Source organism: Populus nigra, chromosome 10 (genome assembly GCF_951802175.1).
Source record: "Populus nigra chromosome 10, ddPopNigr1.1, whole genome shotgun sequence".
NCBI lineage: Eukaryota > Viridiplantae > Streptophyta > Magnoliopsida > Malpighiales > Salicaceae > Populus > Populus nigra.
The window spans coordinates 10,042,346-10,059,922 of record NC_084861.1 but is presented as its reverse complement, the minus strand read 5'-3'; the positions used below and the strand labels follow the sequence as shown (position 1 = coordinate 10,059,922).

At 37.5% G+C, this 17,577-nt stretch overlaps 2 protein-coding genes across 3 annotated transcripts; both read left to right on the top strand.

The window, feature by feature from the left end:
* Positions 1-2,199: 2,199 nt before the first annotated feature.
* LOC133705096 (uncharacterized mitochondrial protein AtMg00810-like) lies at positions 2,200-11,496 on the top strand. 2 transcript variants are annotated; one of them, XR_009844193.1, is made up of 6 exons: positions 2,200-2,569; positions 4,065-4,338; positions 9,424-9,582; positions 9,732-9,818; positions 9,933-10,004; positions 10,670-11,496. XR_009844193.1 is itself a non-coding variant. In XM_062130190.1 (4 exons), the coding sequence occupies exon 1, from the start codon at positions 7,937-7,939 to the stop codon at positions 8,960-8,962; it is 1,026 nt and encodes a 341-aa protein (XP_061986174.1). In that variant the 5' UTR covers positions 6,945-7,936; the 3' UTR covers positions 8,963-9,582; positions 9,732-9,818; positions 9,933-10,004; positions 10,670-11,496. The 2 variants fall into 2 exon arrangements, 1 of the variants encoding a protein (XP_061986174.1); XM_062130190.1 differs by lacking the exons at positions 2,200-2,569; positions 4,065-4,338 and having other exon boundaries at positions 6,945-9,582.
* Positions 11,497-12,123: 627 nt separating this feature from the next.
* On the top strand, positions 12,124-14,962 carry LOC133704478 (protein REGULATOR OF FATTY ACID COMPOSITION 3, chloroplastic). The gene is made up of 5 exons (XM_062129306.1): positions 12,124-12,440; positions 12,701-12,755; positions 12,883-12,939; positions 13,173-13,250; positions 14,297-14,962. The coding sequence occupies exons 1-5, from the start codon at positions 12,159-12,161 to the stop codon at positions 14,773-14,775; spliced, it is 951 nt and encodes a 316-aa protein (XP_061985290.1). The 5' UTR covers positions 12,124-12,158; the 3' UTR covers positions 14,776-14,962.
* Positions 14,963-17,577: the final 2,615 nt, after the last annotated feature.

Here is a 17,577-nt window from a genome sequence, read left to right as displayed (position 1 = left end):
AACAAAACCTGAAAAGATTCTCGCAGAGAAAAAGAGTGCATGGTGAATAATTTGGGTTTTGGTCTGGTGGTCCACCTACATTTTCCTGGTAAAATGGCGACACCTCTTTTCTTTTATTCAAATTATTAATTATTTTCCGTGTGCAATCTCACCTTGCTATGGCGACAAAGATTTTCAGGATTTACAGCTGGACACTTGCCACCTGTAAGTTGCTGGAGGCCCCATAATCGGAGTGTTTTTCATCCAAAACACGAACAGAAAATCCAAAATAATCCTGTAGTTTGGAACTTGCAGTCACAGGCTATCAACCCATTTTCATGTTGCCGAAAATTCACAAGGGGGGAGCCTTTGTTAATTAAATTGAATCCAATATTTATGATAAAGAATTGACCAACACCTCCTTGGCAGAAAACTAGCCATGTAAACCCTGATGCATGCACGACACCGAGCCCTATGTAAAAACAATAAAAAGGGGTCAATTGATTGGGCTGGACCATGTGGTTTCCAGGACCAGTTAAATCCCTATCTTCCGAAAATACGAGGCCATAACAGGCCCCGTTTTCTAATACCTCAGGAGTCAGGACCATGTAGATTACAGACGACAGACACGTGGTTTGTTTTCAAAATCACGCATGACGCACCACATGGGTCCGGGACGTGACGCCTTTTCTGTCCCTCAATATTTCACACGTGGACATCTCTCGTGACCTCTACTGGTGGAGTACTGTCCAACTGACAACCAAAAGCTCTCTCGAGAGTACCTCCCTCCCTCCCTCCCCGTTTCATTTATTTTTTGAAAAATGCTAATTTCCGCGCCAAAACTCGCCGGAGTTCTAGCTCCGGTCACCGTCGCCCCCAACGCCTTCTCTTTCGAGGTTTAACGGAAGAAGAATCTCGAACGGTTCAAGTCACCTATCGACGAGCCAGGTGAGATTCTCGCGTCTTGCAATCTAAACGGTCAGTCTCGCTAAATATCTTAATAATCTCTCAAAACTTCTAATCCCTAGCTAAATATCGATTCTATGAGTAACATTAGTGGATAATACATATATACGGATATATCCACACGTGGTTTTGTTGTGATAAGTACGTGATCGTGTGAAGTGAAGGAGAGCTTCTTGTTGTGATTTAAGCAAAATAGATATTAATACCTATTTCATTCAACTGTTAATAAATATAATTGTCAAGTTCCTCTGTTATTAGAAGCTTAAAATAACTTCATTAGTCATGTCAGCTGGCTTATATTTATTGAGTTCCTTTGTTATTAGAAGCTCAGAATAACTGCTTTTGTCATGTCATGCGGCTTTAGCTTTACTAGCGAGTCAGTTTAGTTTTGTCCTGAGATTTCAACATCCGTTGCGGGCTTTTTGGCATTGAGAAACAGTGCCGATGTTTGATGATTGAATGTTTAATCGTTGCATATAGATCGAGATTTGCTGAAAATGTTGGTGCGGAGATTCTTCTTGCTGGTATGGGATTGGAATTAATGAGACTTGTTGAGTGTCAGAGCTTCTGGTCATTCTGGATATGATGAAGAATTTGTAATACCCACTGTGATGTTCTGTGTTTTTGGCAGAAGGAGAAAATGAGTTTTTCTATGGATTGGAAACCGCCCCAGCCCATGCTGAGGACAGGCTTAATGATGCTTGGCCTCAGGGTTTGGAAACAGCAGGTGTGCCTATGGGTTCAGCAACTGGTGATGGTGGATCTCCGCCAGCTTCTGCTTCTGAGAAAGATGTGAATAAGCCGCTCAAAGTAGCTATGGAAGCCATGACCAGAGGGTTTGAAAAGTATTCAGAACTTGAAATGCCTGCAACAAATAAAGAGTGCCATCACAATGTAGCTGCATGGTGCAATGTTTCCCACCAGTAAAGCCTTCTTCTATAGTACTTCAAACAGTGAGATTTTTTATATATATTAACATGAAGTGGAAATAACGAGAACTGTCTTTCTTCTTTCCATGGCTGACACTTTTCTAATTAATAACTCCAACTGTCATTTTCATCATTTGTTGTTCACTTGATTTATGAATCGCTTCAATTACCTTTAGGGAAGAGAGGTTGACTGAGATTTTGGTCTGATCCTGATACAGAGCTGAAGCTGGAAAAGGATACTGGTGTCAGTGTCTTCCGAATGGGAATTGATTTGACAAGAATCATGCCAGAGGAGCCTGTCAACGGGCTCGAAGAGAATGTAAGTTGGACGCTAAGTGCTAATGCTAGTCATTTCTTTTGATGTGTTATAATGCTGCCCGTTTGGTTAAGTAAGAAAATTAGTGGCACTGAATTTGAACTTACCTTGTCAAACGAGGCCTTTATCACATGATGAGATCCAGAAAAAAAGTATTTTAGTCCCTGAATTTCGGGGGAGATGAGTTTACCTTTCAATTGCATGATCTTTTTTTCTAGGTTAATTTTGCAGCATTGGAGCGATATAACTGGATCATTGCCAGGGTTCGCTCTTATGGAATGAGGGTCATGCAGAACCTTTTCCATCACTCATTGCCACCATGGGCTGGTGAATATGGTGGATGAAAGCTGGAGAATGGTTATTTTATGGATTTTACCAGGTTGGCATTCTAATATTCAGTGAACTAAACTGTATGTTGTCGCCTGCAGTTCATATCATTTTCTTTTTGGTTACTAACTGAAAAAAAACGTTACTATTGTTCTCTTTGACATTGGAAACCCTTGACCACTCTGATTCTCATTTATCTTTAAGAACAGAAAAACTAAGAGCACACTAGCCCTAATTATGTGCTTGTAGATATAGAAATTTCTGAATATTTTCCAGTTTGGTTAAATTTCTGAATATTGAAAGCTACGAAGCCATCATCCAATAGCAATGTATTTGCCATGGTGTTCACCATTCTATTCTGCCTTGTGATTCTATTTCAACGTAATGCTTGTGCAAGATTTTCTCACAGTATTACTGCTTTAGTCTTTAACCCATGGTTTAGATACTAATGTTATGTGGGCTAACTTCTGCTTTAATACATGCCTTTGATTTGGGCTGTAGAGTTTTTCTTTATGGTTGAATTTCCCAATCATTCTAAAGCAAACTTTTGACTTCCTTGAACGGGAACGTGTGAATTTTTCCCCTACTGTCCATTTTCGGCATCTGCTATTCCTGTTACAGCTCCCATCCATGTAGTTTCCTTGTATACAGATGTTTACTTGCGAAAGGTTGGGGGGCTTCTGAATTTTGATTCTAATATACTGTATCTTATGCTGAAATGGTTTTCTGCATCTTGCCAGTGTGTATAATGTTGGCTACATGTAACAGGGTTATAGTTTTCAAAACGACTTTGAATGATGTTCATGTATTGTCCATCTATTTTCTTTTTCCTGCTTCCTCTAATTTTTCAGACATCCTTAGTTTTTTTGGGGCATTTGGGAAAAGATGATTTAATTTCAGGATTCCTCTCACTCTCTCTCAATCCTTTTTCTCCGTTTCATTATTTGTTTTATGATCTTTTCATGTGTTGTCCATCAAAACAATTAAAAATACTTTAAAAAACAATTATTATGGGATCCCTTCATCCTTTGAAAGTGGCCCGGGTTTATCAGCAGATTGTAGCCCGGGAGTACCTTCAACCAGTGGGGCTGATTCCGAGTTGACTTCTGAAGAGGAAATTGCTCGGTTATTGAACTGTACTGATCACTACTCCGTGTTGGGTTTGTCCCGGTATGGAACGTGGATGTTTCTGTTCTGAAGAGAGAGTATAGGAAGATGGTAATGGGATTATTTGTCAGCTCACACGCTTCATAATAACTATGATGCCATTCTCTGCAAGTCTTAAAAGCTTTACTAAATGTGTTGTCAGTGAATTTACGTCTGTGTTTTGTAGCTCTCCAATGATTGGAGTAAATATGTTTCTCCTCTAGTCACCATTTAATTACACCAAATTATATTTTCTTTTATGAAGTTTAAAGAAAGATATTGTGGCCATGAATGCATTGTTTTACTTGTAAATATATACATAATAACTTGTTATCAAATGAAAAGAGAAAACTGAAAATTGTTTGTATTTATGACCCCAGCCCTTTTGAATTGGTTCTCAGACAAAGCTGGTTCATCCTGACAAGAATATGGGCAATGAGAAGGCTGCAGAAGCTTTTAAGAAACTTCAAAATGCATACGAGGTTGATTTGTTCGCTTGATCTGGTTAATTGCTTGAAAGAAAATCTGTGAGAATTTGATTCTTAATGTCCATATTGTTGTTATAATGTCTTTTTAGGTGTTACTTATTCCTTGAAGCGAAAAGCATATGATGATGAATTAAGAAGGGAAGACTTGTTGAACTATTTTCGTAGGTTTCAAAGTACTTCACAAAAGGTTTGCATACATAATTTCTGTTCTTTTTTATGCACTACTCTTGATAGTTGACTTCAAATTCTCCTAATCATCCACTTCGTATTGTTACCATCTCAATGGCATATTTTTCTAGCAACTCCTTTGTTTGTTAGCTTGTTCTGCTTTAAAGCGTTGCCATGTTTTTCAGAAGTCCAAAATCAAATCTTTTTTATTGGACATATGTAAGTTTGGCCATTGGTTATTTCTTTATGTGTTTGGTAGTGTAAATTCAGTACATAGTTTTGGAGTTCTTATTGACTGTGAAACCTATGTTGAAAAGAGCAATTGATTATCATGGCAGCAGGATTTCTGTGATTGATCATAGCAATATAAAAATTTCTATAATCCTATAATTCTGCAGTTACCTGTAATATAGACAACAATTAGTCATGTAATTAATATATATATACACGTTTAATAACAGAACCACATGGTGGGTTTTCTTTCCTTTGTTTTGCATAATTCTACATGGTATTAGAGCCTGAAATGGACTTCTCCACCTCCTCCGTTTTACCCATGTTTTCTGCCCTTGAGTTTTCACCAGCCAAAACTCATTTACCTGACATCTCCATCAAACTTGCCTCCAATAATTATCTGTTATGGAAAGCTCAAGTCATACCAATTCTGAGAGGCCATGGTCTTCTTGGTTATGTAACCAATGATATTTCTTGTCCTGACTCAACCATTACTGGTGCAGATGGCACCTTGCAACCAAATCCAGCAGTAGCAACATGGCTGCGTACTGATCAGTTGATTCTTGGATGGATCAACAACTCCTTGTCAGATGGTCCTCTTCCTCAGGTCATCAATAGTGAATCTTGTCATGATGCCTGGAGTGTCTTAGAGACTCTTTATGGAAGTCACACTCGAGATCGTATACAACAAATGAAGGGAGAGTTGCAGACTCTCAGCAAAGGTTCTTATTCTTTGGAAGACTATCTGTACAGGGCCAAATCTCTGGCTTTGTCACTTCGTGGTGCAGGCAAATCAATGGATGACAATGATCTCATTGTTTGCATTCTGCGTGGCTTAGGATTTGAGTTTGATCCTATTGTTGCAGCCCTTAATGCTCGTGATATGTTTCCTTCTCTTGAAGGCGTGATTAGCAAGTTACGTGATTTTGAAATCAGGCTTCAAAATGCCAAAACTACTTCGTCCAATGTTGCTTTTTACACAAACAGAAATCGTTCTCGTACAAAACCTCAAGGAAGCTCTAATATGCGTGATCGTCCTGGTGGCTATTCCAAAATGCAATTTCAGGGACGCAACAGAGATACTTACAACACACGACCTGGTGATAATTCATCTAGAACAAAACTACCTTCATTCACCCGCACATGTCGTAGCTCTGGTCGCGGACGAGGAGGTATCACCTGTTTTCGCTGTGGTGGTCCAAATCACAAAGCTGATGGTTGTTTTGCTTCAGATGATGAAGCTGCACAATATAAAGCATTTGCTGCCATTCAAGTAAGAGACAGTGCAGAGGATAACTGGTTTCCTGATACCGGTGCCAACCAACATATGACATCGAATCCCAGTGAGGTGCAAGGTATTGATTCATACTCTGGTACTGATACTGTTATGGTTGGAAATGGTAATGACCTTGCTATAGTAGGTACATGACACACTAATCTCCCTATCACTACTCTTAAGCTCAATAATGTGCTGGTTGTTCCTGATATCAAAAAGAAACTATTATCTGTATCTCAATTTACACGAGATAATAATTGCTACTTTCTTTTTTATCCATGGGGATTCCTTCTCAAGGACATGAAGACAAAGCAAGTGATTCTTAAAGGTTCCATGGCAGATGGTTTATATCCCATCAATATGCGGCAGCTTTCACATTCTTCCTTCAGTTTCCTAGCAAATAAAGTTCCAGGCAGCCTGTGGCATGCACGTCTTGGCCATCCTTATTCTCAAGTTATTAACAGATTATCCCTCCCATCATTGCAAGGGAAAATAGATTTTTGTGAGAGCTGTATGTTGGGCAAGTCTGCAAAGCTGCCCTTTCATTCTCGACAATCTTATTCCACTTCCTTTTTGCATACACTACATACTGATGTGTGGGGGCCTGCCTCAGTCCCCTCTTTTGATGGTTTTCGATTTTATTTGATTATTGTTGATGAATATTCTCGTTATATATGGTTATTTCCTATGGCTCGCAAATCTGATGTTGCAACTATATTTCCTATATTCATTACACAAATGGCAAATCAGTTCATTACATCTGTGAAAATTGTTCAAAGTGATGGTGGTGGTGAATTCATTAACACAGTTTTGCAGAATCACTTTGTAGCTCGTGGTATAATTCATCGACTCTGATGCCCTGGGACACCAGAACAAAATGGTCTGGCTGAACGACGACATCGTCATGTTGTTGACACAGGACGCACTCTAATGGCCCATGCATCTGTTCCAACCAAATACTGGTCAGCATCATTTCGAACTGCTGTGTTTTTTATCAATCGTCTTCCATCTTCAGCTATTAAGCATAAGTCTCCTCATGAGCTTGTATTCGGGTCCTCCCCCAATCTTGACTTCTTACGGGTTTTTGGCTGTTCTTGCTACCCTTTTGGTCGATCCAAGCTGGACTACAAATCAGTCTGCTATGTTTTTATTGGTTACTCAGCCAACCACAAGGGATACTGTTGTCTTGAACCACACTCTAGTCGTCTCTTTATCAGCAGGCATGTCAAATTCAATAAGCTGCACTTTCTTTTCCAAACTGCTGCAATTTCAAAGTCAACTAATCCTCGATTATTTCAGCTACAAACTCTTCCCCAGTCTCTTGAAAATCATGCTCTACCCCGGCCATCAATCGATTTGCCAACCAATGAAGTTTTTGCTACAGAACCTGTACCACATCAATCTTCAGAGTTTCAGCCTGCAGTCCCAAGTCACCTGCAGTCAATCTTGCCCACTTCCCTAATCGAGTCATCAACTTCCACTTTACCATCACATATTCATCCCATGGTTACACGTGCTCAAACAGGTAACCTTAAACCAAAATCATTCTTCACAACTAGACATCTAATACCTGTATGTTTTCTTGCTGATCTTACAGCACAGCCTTCAGAGCCTTCTTCCTATCGTCAAGCTCTTCGCCTTACTCATTGGAAGAAGGCTATGCAAGATGAAATGGATGCCCTGCATGCCAATCACACGTGGACCTTGGTACCCAAGACATCAAATATGAATCTGGTCAGCTGTAAGTGGATATTTAAAGTTAAAACAATCTGATGACACAATTGACAGGTATAAAGCCAGACTTGTGGCTAGAGGCTTTACTCAACTTCCAGGATTGGATTATGATGAAACCTTTAGTCCTATTGTCAAACCAGGAACTATTCGGTTAATTCTTAGCATTGGTCTCTCTCACGGGTGGCTTATTCGACAGTTAGATGTCAGCAATGCATTTCTTCACAGTGATTTAAATGTACGTGTCTATTTGGCTCAACCACCGGGTTTTGAGGATCCTGCTCATCCACATCATGTTTGTCTTCTTCATAAGGCTCTCTATGGTTTAAAGCAAGCACCGCATGCTTGGTATCTGAAATTCAGCAACTACATACAGCAGATGGGCTTCACACGATGTCTGTATGATCAATATTTATTCTATCGTCAACAAGGTTCGTATGTTCTTCTTCTACTGATCTATGTCGATGACATTCTTCTTACTGGGTCATCTCCATCTCAAATATCTGCTTTTATTACTCATCTTTCATCTGTGTTTCGCATGAAAGATCTTGGCGATGTCCATTACTTCCTTGGTCTGCAAATTACCAGGACTGACACAGCACTCACCATTACTCAAACAAGGTATCTACTGTCACTTCTACACAAGTTTGGATTAGCTGGTGCTAAACCAGTTGCCACTCCTATAGCATCGGGTACCAACTTATCTGCCACTAATGGCACCTTGTTATCTGATCCCATGCCTTTTCGCCAGCTTATGGGATCCTTACAATATCTCACACTTACTCGCCCTGACATCTCTTATGTTGTTCATCATGTTTGTCAATACATGCATGCCCCACGAGAACCTCATCTCATTGCTGTTAAACGAATTTTTCGTTATCTCAAAGGAACTCTCGATATTGGCCTTCATTTTGTTCCCATGCCCTTAACTACTCTTCATGGATTTTATGATGCTGACTGGGCAGGGTGTAAGGATGATCGACGCTCCACGTCTGGTTTTGCCATCTATATGGGTGCCAACTTGCTGTCATGGGGTGCTAAAAAGCAGGCCACAGTTTCTCGCTCCACGGCAGAAGCAGAATATCGTGCTCTAGCTGCTACCACAGCTGAACTTATGTGGTTCATGAACCTATTAAAATCCATTGGCTACTGTCTTCCACCTCCAAAGTTGTACTATGACAATATCAGTGCTATTACTATGGCTAAAAATCCAGTGTTTCATCATCGCACGAAACATATTGAAATCGATGTTCATTTTGTCAGGGAACGTGTTGCTAGTGGTGCTCTGTTGCTCGAACATGTTGCTGGCATTGCTCAACTTGCAGACATATTAACCAAACCTCTTTGTTCGGACAAGTTTGTTCTCAATCGTGACAAGCTCCTCATCGGGTCTCAACCGTCTTGAGCTTGAGGGGGGATGATAAGATAATAATCAATCACAGCTGTGATTGATTATTATGGCAGCAGAATTTCTGTGATTGATCATAGCAATATAAGGATTTCTATAATCCTATAATTCTGCAGTTACCTATAATATAGACAACAATCACTCATGTAATTAATATATATATACACGTCTAATACCATAACCACATGGTGGATTTTCTTTCCTTTGTTTTGCATAATTCTACACCATTGACGAAACTGTCATTCATTTTGCACTTGTTCCCTATTTGCCCACATGAGCACATTGAACTTTCTGAAATGTTTTAGATCAATATGCCCTTCATCTGTTTGGTCCTATACAAGGAAGAAATGTCTAGATAATCTCTACCCGGCCCATCACTTGGTCTTGGGCTCTAATGTCCTCTGAATTATGCCAATCATTTCAAATTACCCAGGCTTATAATGTGATTGATTGACCAGAATGGAGAGCGGGGTTTCTTTGCCTCTTGGTTTGCACATTCAGAGGCTGAAGGTGATGACCCTTTTGGAGAATCAAGGCGAATAGCTTGCAAAAGGTGTGGCAACTTTCATCTCTGGGTGCATACCAAGAAATCAAAATCCCAAGCAAGATGGTGACAGGTTTTTTATATTTCCTCCCGACATTTCCTTTATTAATCATCATTTGTTTACCAAAGTTAGTATTCAGCTGATTACTGTAGTTCCAGAATTGGTCCTTCCAAATGGGAAGATGATGCTTATTTTAAAATTTTGGGCATTTTGCTTTGAAGGACTGCAAAGATTTTCATCAAGCAAAAGATGGAGATGGATGGGTTGAGCAATCTTCACAACCCTTCCTTTTTGGATTATTGCAGAAGGTATGTGCAATAGTAAGAATGTTGTCTGTGAACAAGCACAATAGAAAATTCACTTGTATCATGTGATATATATAGAAATGATCTGGCTTTCTCACTTAGCGTTATATTCTGCAGGTTGATGCTCCCACTGCATATGTTTGCGCAGATAGCAAGATATATGATGCCACTGACTGGTATATTTGTCAGGTAAATTAATTTCGTTTTGGTATCTGATACTGTTACTGTTTTCCCAACGTATCGAACATACTCATATTGCGGTTATATGACAAGGAAATATAAAACAATGGTTCAACAAAAGTGTACTTGGCTCCAACAGACAAGCGAATAGTTTAGGAAAATATAGTGATTTGGGAGATGACTCAAGCGTTTCAGGTGTCTGTTGATTGTAGTTGGTTGCCATTTAACAAATCAATGGAATGACTTCAAGTAAAGTGGAGTGGCACGGTAGAATTGGTGTGTATAATTTAGCAGGCATCTACATCTTCTTGCCCTCATTCACTAATCCCTGGTGTTGTGGCTGAGTTTTACTATCAACTTGCAGTGCTGTGCGTGTTTTTAACTGTTTGATATTGTTTCTTCAAATGCTATTTTTTTTTTCATGAGATCATTTGAATTCCACTAAAAGTTGGTCCAAACGCTTGCCATGCCCCATATCTGTGTTCTTTATGGCAAAATATGCAATTGGAAAAAATGCAATATTGGAGAAGGTTTAGGGAAAGATAATCTAGGATGGGTAGCTTTCCATTTGGCGGTCAAGCGATTTTACTTTTAACCCGAAATGCTTGCTAGTACTGTATGTCCTCACTCAAAGGGACTGGGATTGAACGTGTACGATGTTGAATTTGGTGCAGGGAATGAGATGTCCAGCCAACAGTCACAAGCCAAGTTTTCATGTAAACACCAGTATAACCTCCAAACACAATACCAGGAAGGGATCCAGTTCAGGACAAAGAAGCGGTCGGATGCCAACACCTAATACGGAGGAAACCGTGATAGAAGAAGAATTATTTGAATGGTTACAGAAGGCAGTGCAAGCAGGCGAGTTTGACAACTACAGTTCTGGCACCTCTAATGAGAGCCCATCAGCCAAGGCCGGAAATGGTCCAAAGAGTGGCGGAGGTGGCAGTAGCAGTGGCAACAAATGGAAGAAAAAAGGGGAGAAGCAATGGTGAAAGTTATATATTCTTACATCCTCACGCCCCTCAAGTCTTGTAAGCATTTTGTAAAGGGCTTATAGGCTTCAACTTGAAGAGAGGTTGTGATCTTTGCTGATTTGAATGAAGGCCTGAGGAAAAAGGGTTGAAGTTCGTTGAGTTGTATGCTGGCATGGGTAAAAATGGTTTTAAGCCTGCATCACAATTCGTATATTGCTGCGATGTTTTGGTAATCAGATGCGCGGAACCCACATCAAACAAATAGAATGCCAGCAAGAATGGCAGTGACACTCAAAGCCTCTGTGTAGCCTCTTGCAGATCACCGTGCAGTTGGCTGCTTATCTTACTGATGTTAAAAGGCTTGATGAGCTTTGCTTCAAAACCTTCTGCAATTGTGAAAAGGTTTAGGATCTGTATCATCGAGAAAACATGTGAGTTTATAGAGAAAGAAGGGATCAGAACTCAAAGACTTCATGTCTTCATCCCTCACTTTTTTTTCTTAAAAAAAGAATTACTCAGGCCCATCCCATGTACATACTCAAGATGGGAAGATGAATAAAGGGATAAATGAAGAAAACCAGAAAAAATGAAAATGTTTAAATTGAAATTACTATATTATTAATTACCGAAATTGTTAACCTCAGAAGGAGAAAAAAGAAAGGGAAATGCTTTGAATGTGCTGGGATTATGTTGATTCTTTTGTGTTAAGCTACGCTAGCTATCTTTGATTTGATTTTTTTTTCTATTCTTCTTTTCCCTGCGAGAATGCATTAAATTACTGTGATCTTAAAAATGAAAATTCATATGATACTTTAATTGCAAGGAAGATTGTTTTTGTTTTTATATTTTAAAAATATTTTTTAAAAAAATAAAAAATTTAATTTTTTTATTTTAAATTAATATTTTAAAATTATTTTATTATATTAATATTAAAAATAAATTTTAAAAAATAAAAAATTATTTTAATATATTTTAAAATTATTTTAAAAAATATTAACTACTATATTTCCAAACATGTACTTGCAATTTATTTATTTGTGATTTCTCAAGTTCTTTGTCCTGGATTATGTTTGTATCCTCCAAATTACAAGTATAACCTTCGAAATCTTCGAAAATCACCGAAACACCTTCCTAAGTATATGTAATAATTTCCTTGAAAGGATTACCTTTCTCCTTCGCCTCAGCCATGGAGACGCTTTTACACAGAACGGCAACTTTTCCAACACCAAAACATAGAGTGTTTTCCCACAGTATCCAAAATAAAAGCTTGTTTATTGCAAGTGGTAGTCACTCTTTTTCTGCAAGGCTATTATTTCTTTCACTGGGACTGAGAAAATCGGTGATAGTTGAAGCCAAAAAGAGCAACAAAAACAATAATAACAAGAAGAATAAACAAGACACTCATAGCTTTGTAGCCAAACCAGATGAAGCCATTGGGCCTTTCCCTGAAGCTATTTTGCTTAAAGAGGTCATTTTCATACCCCCCCCCCCCCCACAATTTCTTTATTTGCTTATTTTCTCTTTAATTTGTTGCTTCTTTTTTGTAAAGTCATGATTGGTTTTTGTGGGGTTTGGCTGTTGTGTTTTAGTTTGTTTGATGTTTTGAAATGTTATTGTTCTCAGTTTTTTTTTTTTTTTAAAAAACACGGATGGGATGCATAAGTTGTTAGTTTTGGGTAGATTTTTGGCTTTTGTTTTGAGATGTGGGTATTTATATTTGAATTGCAGAAGAAAGCGCAGGAGGATGGTAGAGTTCTGCCTGAGTTTGCTGATGCTGAAGAAGGTTACTGAATGCAACTCTAATTTCATTTAATGTATTTTGCTTGCTTGTTTTCTTACCTCTTTGTTTAGAGAGAAAGATAGTTTGATTTGTGTAGATTGAAGTGAAATGGTTGTTTGTTAATTTGCAGAGAAGCTCTTTGAATTTTTGAACCTTGAGCTGCAGAGTGAATTGAAAGTGGAGCGATGTAAGTTTACTGCGTTCGGATTGCTTCTTATTCTTCTTTGTTCTTTGTTTGAGGGAAAAAAGAGAGAAGAAAATGATTTCTGATTGTAGTGATTTTTCAATTCCCTTGTTTAACTTTCACGTTACCCTTTAGCTTTTGCACTTCTTTGGGTTAACTAGTTGTGATTCACCTTTGTTGTTGAATCGGACATGTATGCTAATATTTTGATTTAATTGCCTCTGTTGTCTGTGCAGTGCGCCATTATGAAGTGGTTTATCTAATCCATGAGAAGCATGATGAAGAGGTTGGCAGTGTGAATGAGAAAGTTCAAGGTCACCCTCTGTCTTTCTCAACCCTTTGTTGCCTTCGGTGAATCATTTTAATATAATTTCTTTTTTGCTATATCGATCCATACATTTTGAATTCCAATTTGCATACATCTTGGTTTCTCTTTGTTTTTGTTGATAATGGAATCTTTCATGGACCTCTTTCACCTAGAGAACATGAAATTGTCACTTTTGATTCCTGTGGCAATAATTCATGAAAAACTAAGGCCTGGAGGACCTTATGGCTTACCATCTTTAGTCAGTGAGCTGCCTAGTTGTGAAACTTGATGCTATACAAGGTCTCAGTGGCCCACCCTCTTGCCTTTGGCATGCTCAAATTCTCTGAACTTCCCAAAGAAGCATGTTGGAGGATAGAGTTTGTGGCATGTGGGTCCTCTGACTACCTGGATTCCTAAACTCCAAAGAGTACTGATTGATTTGTACTTAGCAAGAGACCATTCTGTTTTTGTGAGCCATGGTAGGACAATCATTCTACAGATAATGTAATTGCAAGGAAACCTTTTCTAGACACCTTTTTTCCACACTATATATAGCATGCCAAGACACTTGTGACAAAGGCTAAGTACTCATTGATCAATGATGTAGCCTGTAATTGGCTCAGGATTCTTTGGACTTCTCTGAAGTAGACTTAAGAGGAACCTCCCTTGGGATTTTCCATTATCACGAGTATTTTGCTCATCCATTCAAGCAACCATCGATTCTTGAATCACTGCCGTCCACTCCTGTTAGCTCTCGTGTTTCCCTGACTTTTCTTTGACCTATTCTTTTATGTAGTTTGTTATGCATTTCATATTTAAAGGATCCAATACTGCATCTGTTGCCATCTTAAATGAATTTCATTCTTTATTTCCAATATTCTGCAATTTGCATGCCAAGCTCTTCTTCTTAATGGAACACACATTCACATGCATATTGCTTGACTTTGCTAAAGCTCCTCATCTTCTGCAGTGGATTTAACTGGCAATCTTCTATTGAGGTTTCCCATAAAAGTTGCTCTGCTGATTCTTATACCTTGTAACCACATGTTGCAGATTTTGTGAGGGAGAAGAAAGGCAGGATATGGAGATTCAATGATTGGGGCATGCGAAGGTTAGCATACAAAATACAGAAAGCTAAAAATGCTCACTACATCTTGATGAACTTTGAGTTGGAAGCCAGATGGATCAATGACTTTAAGAACATGTTAGACAGAGATGAAAGAGTCATCCGGCACCTCGTGATAAAGAGGGATGAAGCAATCACAGAGGATTGCCCACCTCCACCTGAGTTCCACACTTTGCAAGGAGGTATGGATAACAATGATGAAGAGGATGGATTAGATTATGATGATGACGAAGCATATGATGAGGATTTGGAAGTTGAGGCGGAGGTGGTCTATGGTGATGAAGCGGAAGGTAGTGTTAGTGTTATTTCTTTGCACGGGTACAAAGAAGATGACGATGGAAATAATGAGGTTAGACATAGTAAATTCGCTAGTGCAAGTAACACAAGGAAAAAAGCGGATACCTGAGAAAGGTGGCGGCTAGTTTATTTTACCTTTGATTTTCAGGTTATGAAACATTTAGAACAGTTTAACGTGCTTTTTACTCTATGATTTTTGTGAGCCAATTAAGCGAAAGCAATCCATTTCTTAATGAATGTATGGATCCACTTTATTGCTTTGCATAATCAAATCATGATGATCTATGATGGTGCCACTCTGACTCGTGTATATTCTTTTTATCACCTAATTGCATGCAATCTTCTCCGAAGTTGCTCTCGATATCAATGGCATTGCCGCTCATTTAGTCTTGCAGATCAAGATAGGTTATATCTCGAGTGCAATCATAAGTTTTGAGTAATATGAAATCTGACATGCAGAATGTTTTAATTTCCCCTCAACATTTCAAGTTTGCTGGGCCAAAAGTACCGAAGCTACCTTGTCCTTAGTTTGTTCAAAACAATCCACACAAAAGCATGCCTCGGCATACACTTCGAGCGAGCTAAAGCTATGGTTAGAAAGAGAAACGTACGAGTGCTTCCCCTTCATGAATTTCTTGATCTTGTTCATTGATCATTTGACCATGAACAGAATTTTTTTCATTTTGCAAGAAAGATTCATAAGGTTATGGGCTTCTTGATAGATGGCCTTCCTTCTACTCCCGCTTAAACACAATCCATGTCACTGCGGGCTTCTTCCTTTAATTTCCATCTCGGGCCCCAAATCTTAAGTATGACAGCCCCTTTCAAGGTAAGAGGTTATCCGTATTTTTTTCCAGCAGTCAAACCCCGACTGACTATATAACGATGGGTGATTATTTTTTATTTGATTTGATTTTTATTAAAAATATAATTAAATTATTGTTTTTAAATAATTAAAATTAGTTCAAACTGGTTTGATTTTAATTTGGTTTTTTAGAGCAAAAATTAGTTTGATTTGATTTTCTGGTTTGACTCATGTTTTTTTTCTGATTTTTTCAGTTTGGACTCGGTTCAGTTTTTTCAGTTTCAGATTTATAAAATCAAACCAATCGATTTTTAAAAATTTTTAATCGGTTTATTTTTACAGTTAGATTTTTTTAATTATTTTTTTTAATTTTCTCGATTTAATTAGTTTTTTAGTTTTTTTCTAACTAAATAAATCGGTGAACATCAAATTTCTTCTTTATTTTAACAATTAAGGGTATTTTGGACAGTTTCCACGTGGATACTAAGATTCTTTTAATTAGGGCTTAGTCAAATTATTAGTACTTTGATCATTTTATTCCCTTGATTTTTCATATTCGGTCTCTTTAGTGTTTTATATTTTAATGTTTCATTTCTCAAATTTTATTCTCATCATGTTTTGGTTCTTGAATTCTTAGAAAGGAGAGAGAAAGTCTTTAGAAAAGGGAGAGGGGACAAAAACTGTAATATTAAAATAGAATGTGATTACACTGTTTGTTCATTAAACCGTGAAAGACTTTTTTTGGAAAATATTATCTTGATCCCTGAATTTTATAATATTTTACACTTGATATCTTTCGTATATAATTTTAATTTTTAATTAGTTCTCAAATTTTATTTCCATCACGTCTCTGAATCACTGTGCTCTAAAAAATAAGAGAGAAAGAAGTCAGAATAGAAATTAAGATATATAGAAATTGTAAAAAAATTAAAGCTTTTATTGTTATATTTGCAATAACTTTATTAATGATTATACACAACCATAATATGAAAGAAACTATAAATAAAAAATTACACATGATTATTTAATGAGAATATATATATATATATTATATTTTTTATGAATTAATTATTCTTTTAGCTCCAATAGAAAAATATTGGAAGGGGAAAAAACTTCGAAGACGCACCTGTTCCCATGCAATAGTCAGGAATTCAAAAATTGACCAAAAGAAAATATTAATAAAGAATAAATTACATGAACTTAGATCAATCAAAGACTTATATTTCTATGCAATGATTTAGACTAAGAAAGTCGCCCATTTAGATTGATTGTATCCATGTGGGATAATGCTAAATTCTAAATTAAATAAAAGGAAGATAGGGGTTTATAAAAAATGAGATTCAAGAGAAAAATGAAACACAAAGAAGCAAGCCAGGCAAAGAAAGCAAGCAAGGCAGGAGCTGGGATTGAGAATCTCCTTCTTGCCTTACCTTTAGGACTCATACTTGAGCAAGGGGGCGAAGCGGTAAGCAAAGATGAGAAAGGATAGGTTGTAAGCTACGAATCACGAGTTATGGGTTCAGCCTTCTACGTACAGGATTCTATCCCTTCACTTATTTTTCACACGGCCATATAAAATTATTAAGATCTTTATCTACTGTAAAAAAAAGTTATGTTTTCATTTTAAAAAAAAATGAAATAGGGATAAAAAAGAACACAAAAAATAGCTCAAGTCAACTCGGGTTAATTTGTTAAACTTGTAAATCGAGTCATGAGACTGAGACAACCTTATAAAAAAAAAGTCAAAATAATCATGAAATCTAATTCTCAATTAACTTAATGTTGAAGGATAAAATTAAAAAATAAATTAATTAGAAAAAGAGGGAAAAAAACTCGGGTCAACCGAGTTAACTAGTCGAACCCGTGATCCGGGCTATGAGACCAGGATAAACTCATAAAAAATAAATTGAAAAGCATTATTAAATTTAATATGATAAAATTAAATTTTAAAAATCAATTGAAAAAAAAAAACATGAGTTAGGCAGGATTGTTCCTATTGCATAGCTCAAGGCTCAATCAAGGTTCTTCTTAGACTGGGAAAAATACACACACACACATGCATGGAATAGAGCTTGAAAGTCCTGTTATAATGGCCACCTTGGTAAT

Coding starts and splice junctions, on each gene's coding strand:
- LOC133705096 (XM_062130190.1), top strand. CDS start 7,937: ATGGGCTTCACACGATGTCTGTATGATCAATATTTATTCTATCGTCAA.
- LOC133704478 (XM_062129306.1), top strand. CDS start 12,159: ATGGAGACGCTTTTACACAGAACGGCAACTTTTCCAACACCAAAACAT. Junction 12,756..12,882: donor GTTTGCTGATGCTGAAGAAG/GTTACTGAATGC, acceptor GTTAATTTGCAG/AGAAGCTCTTTGAATTTTTG. Junction 13,251..14,296: donor TGTGAATGAGAAAGTTCAAG/GTCACCCTCTGT, acceptor CACATGTTGCAG/ATTTTGTGAGGGAGAAGAAA.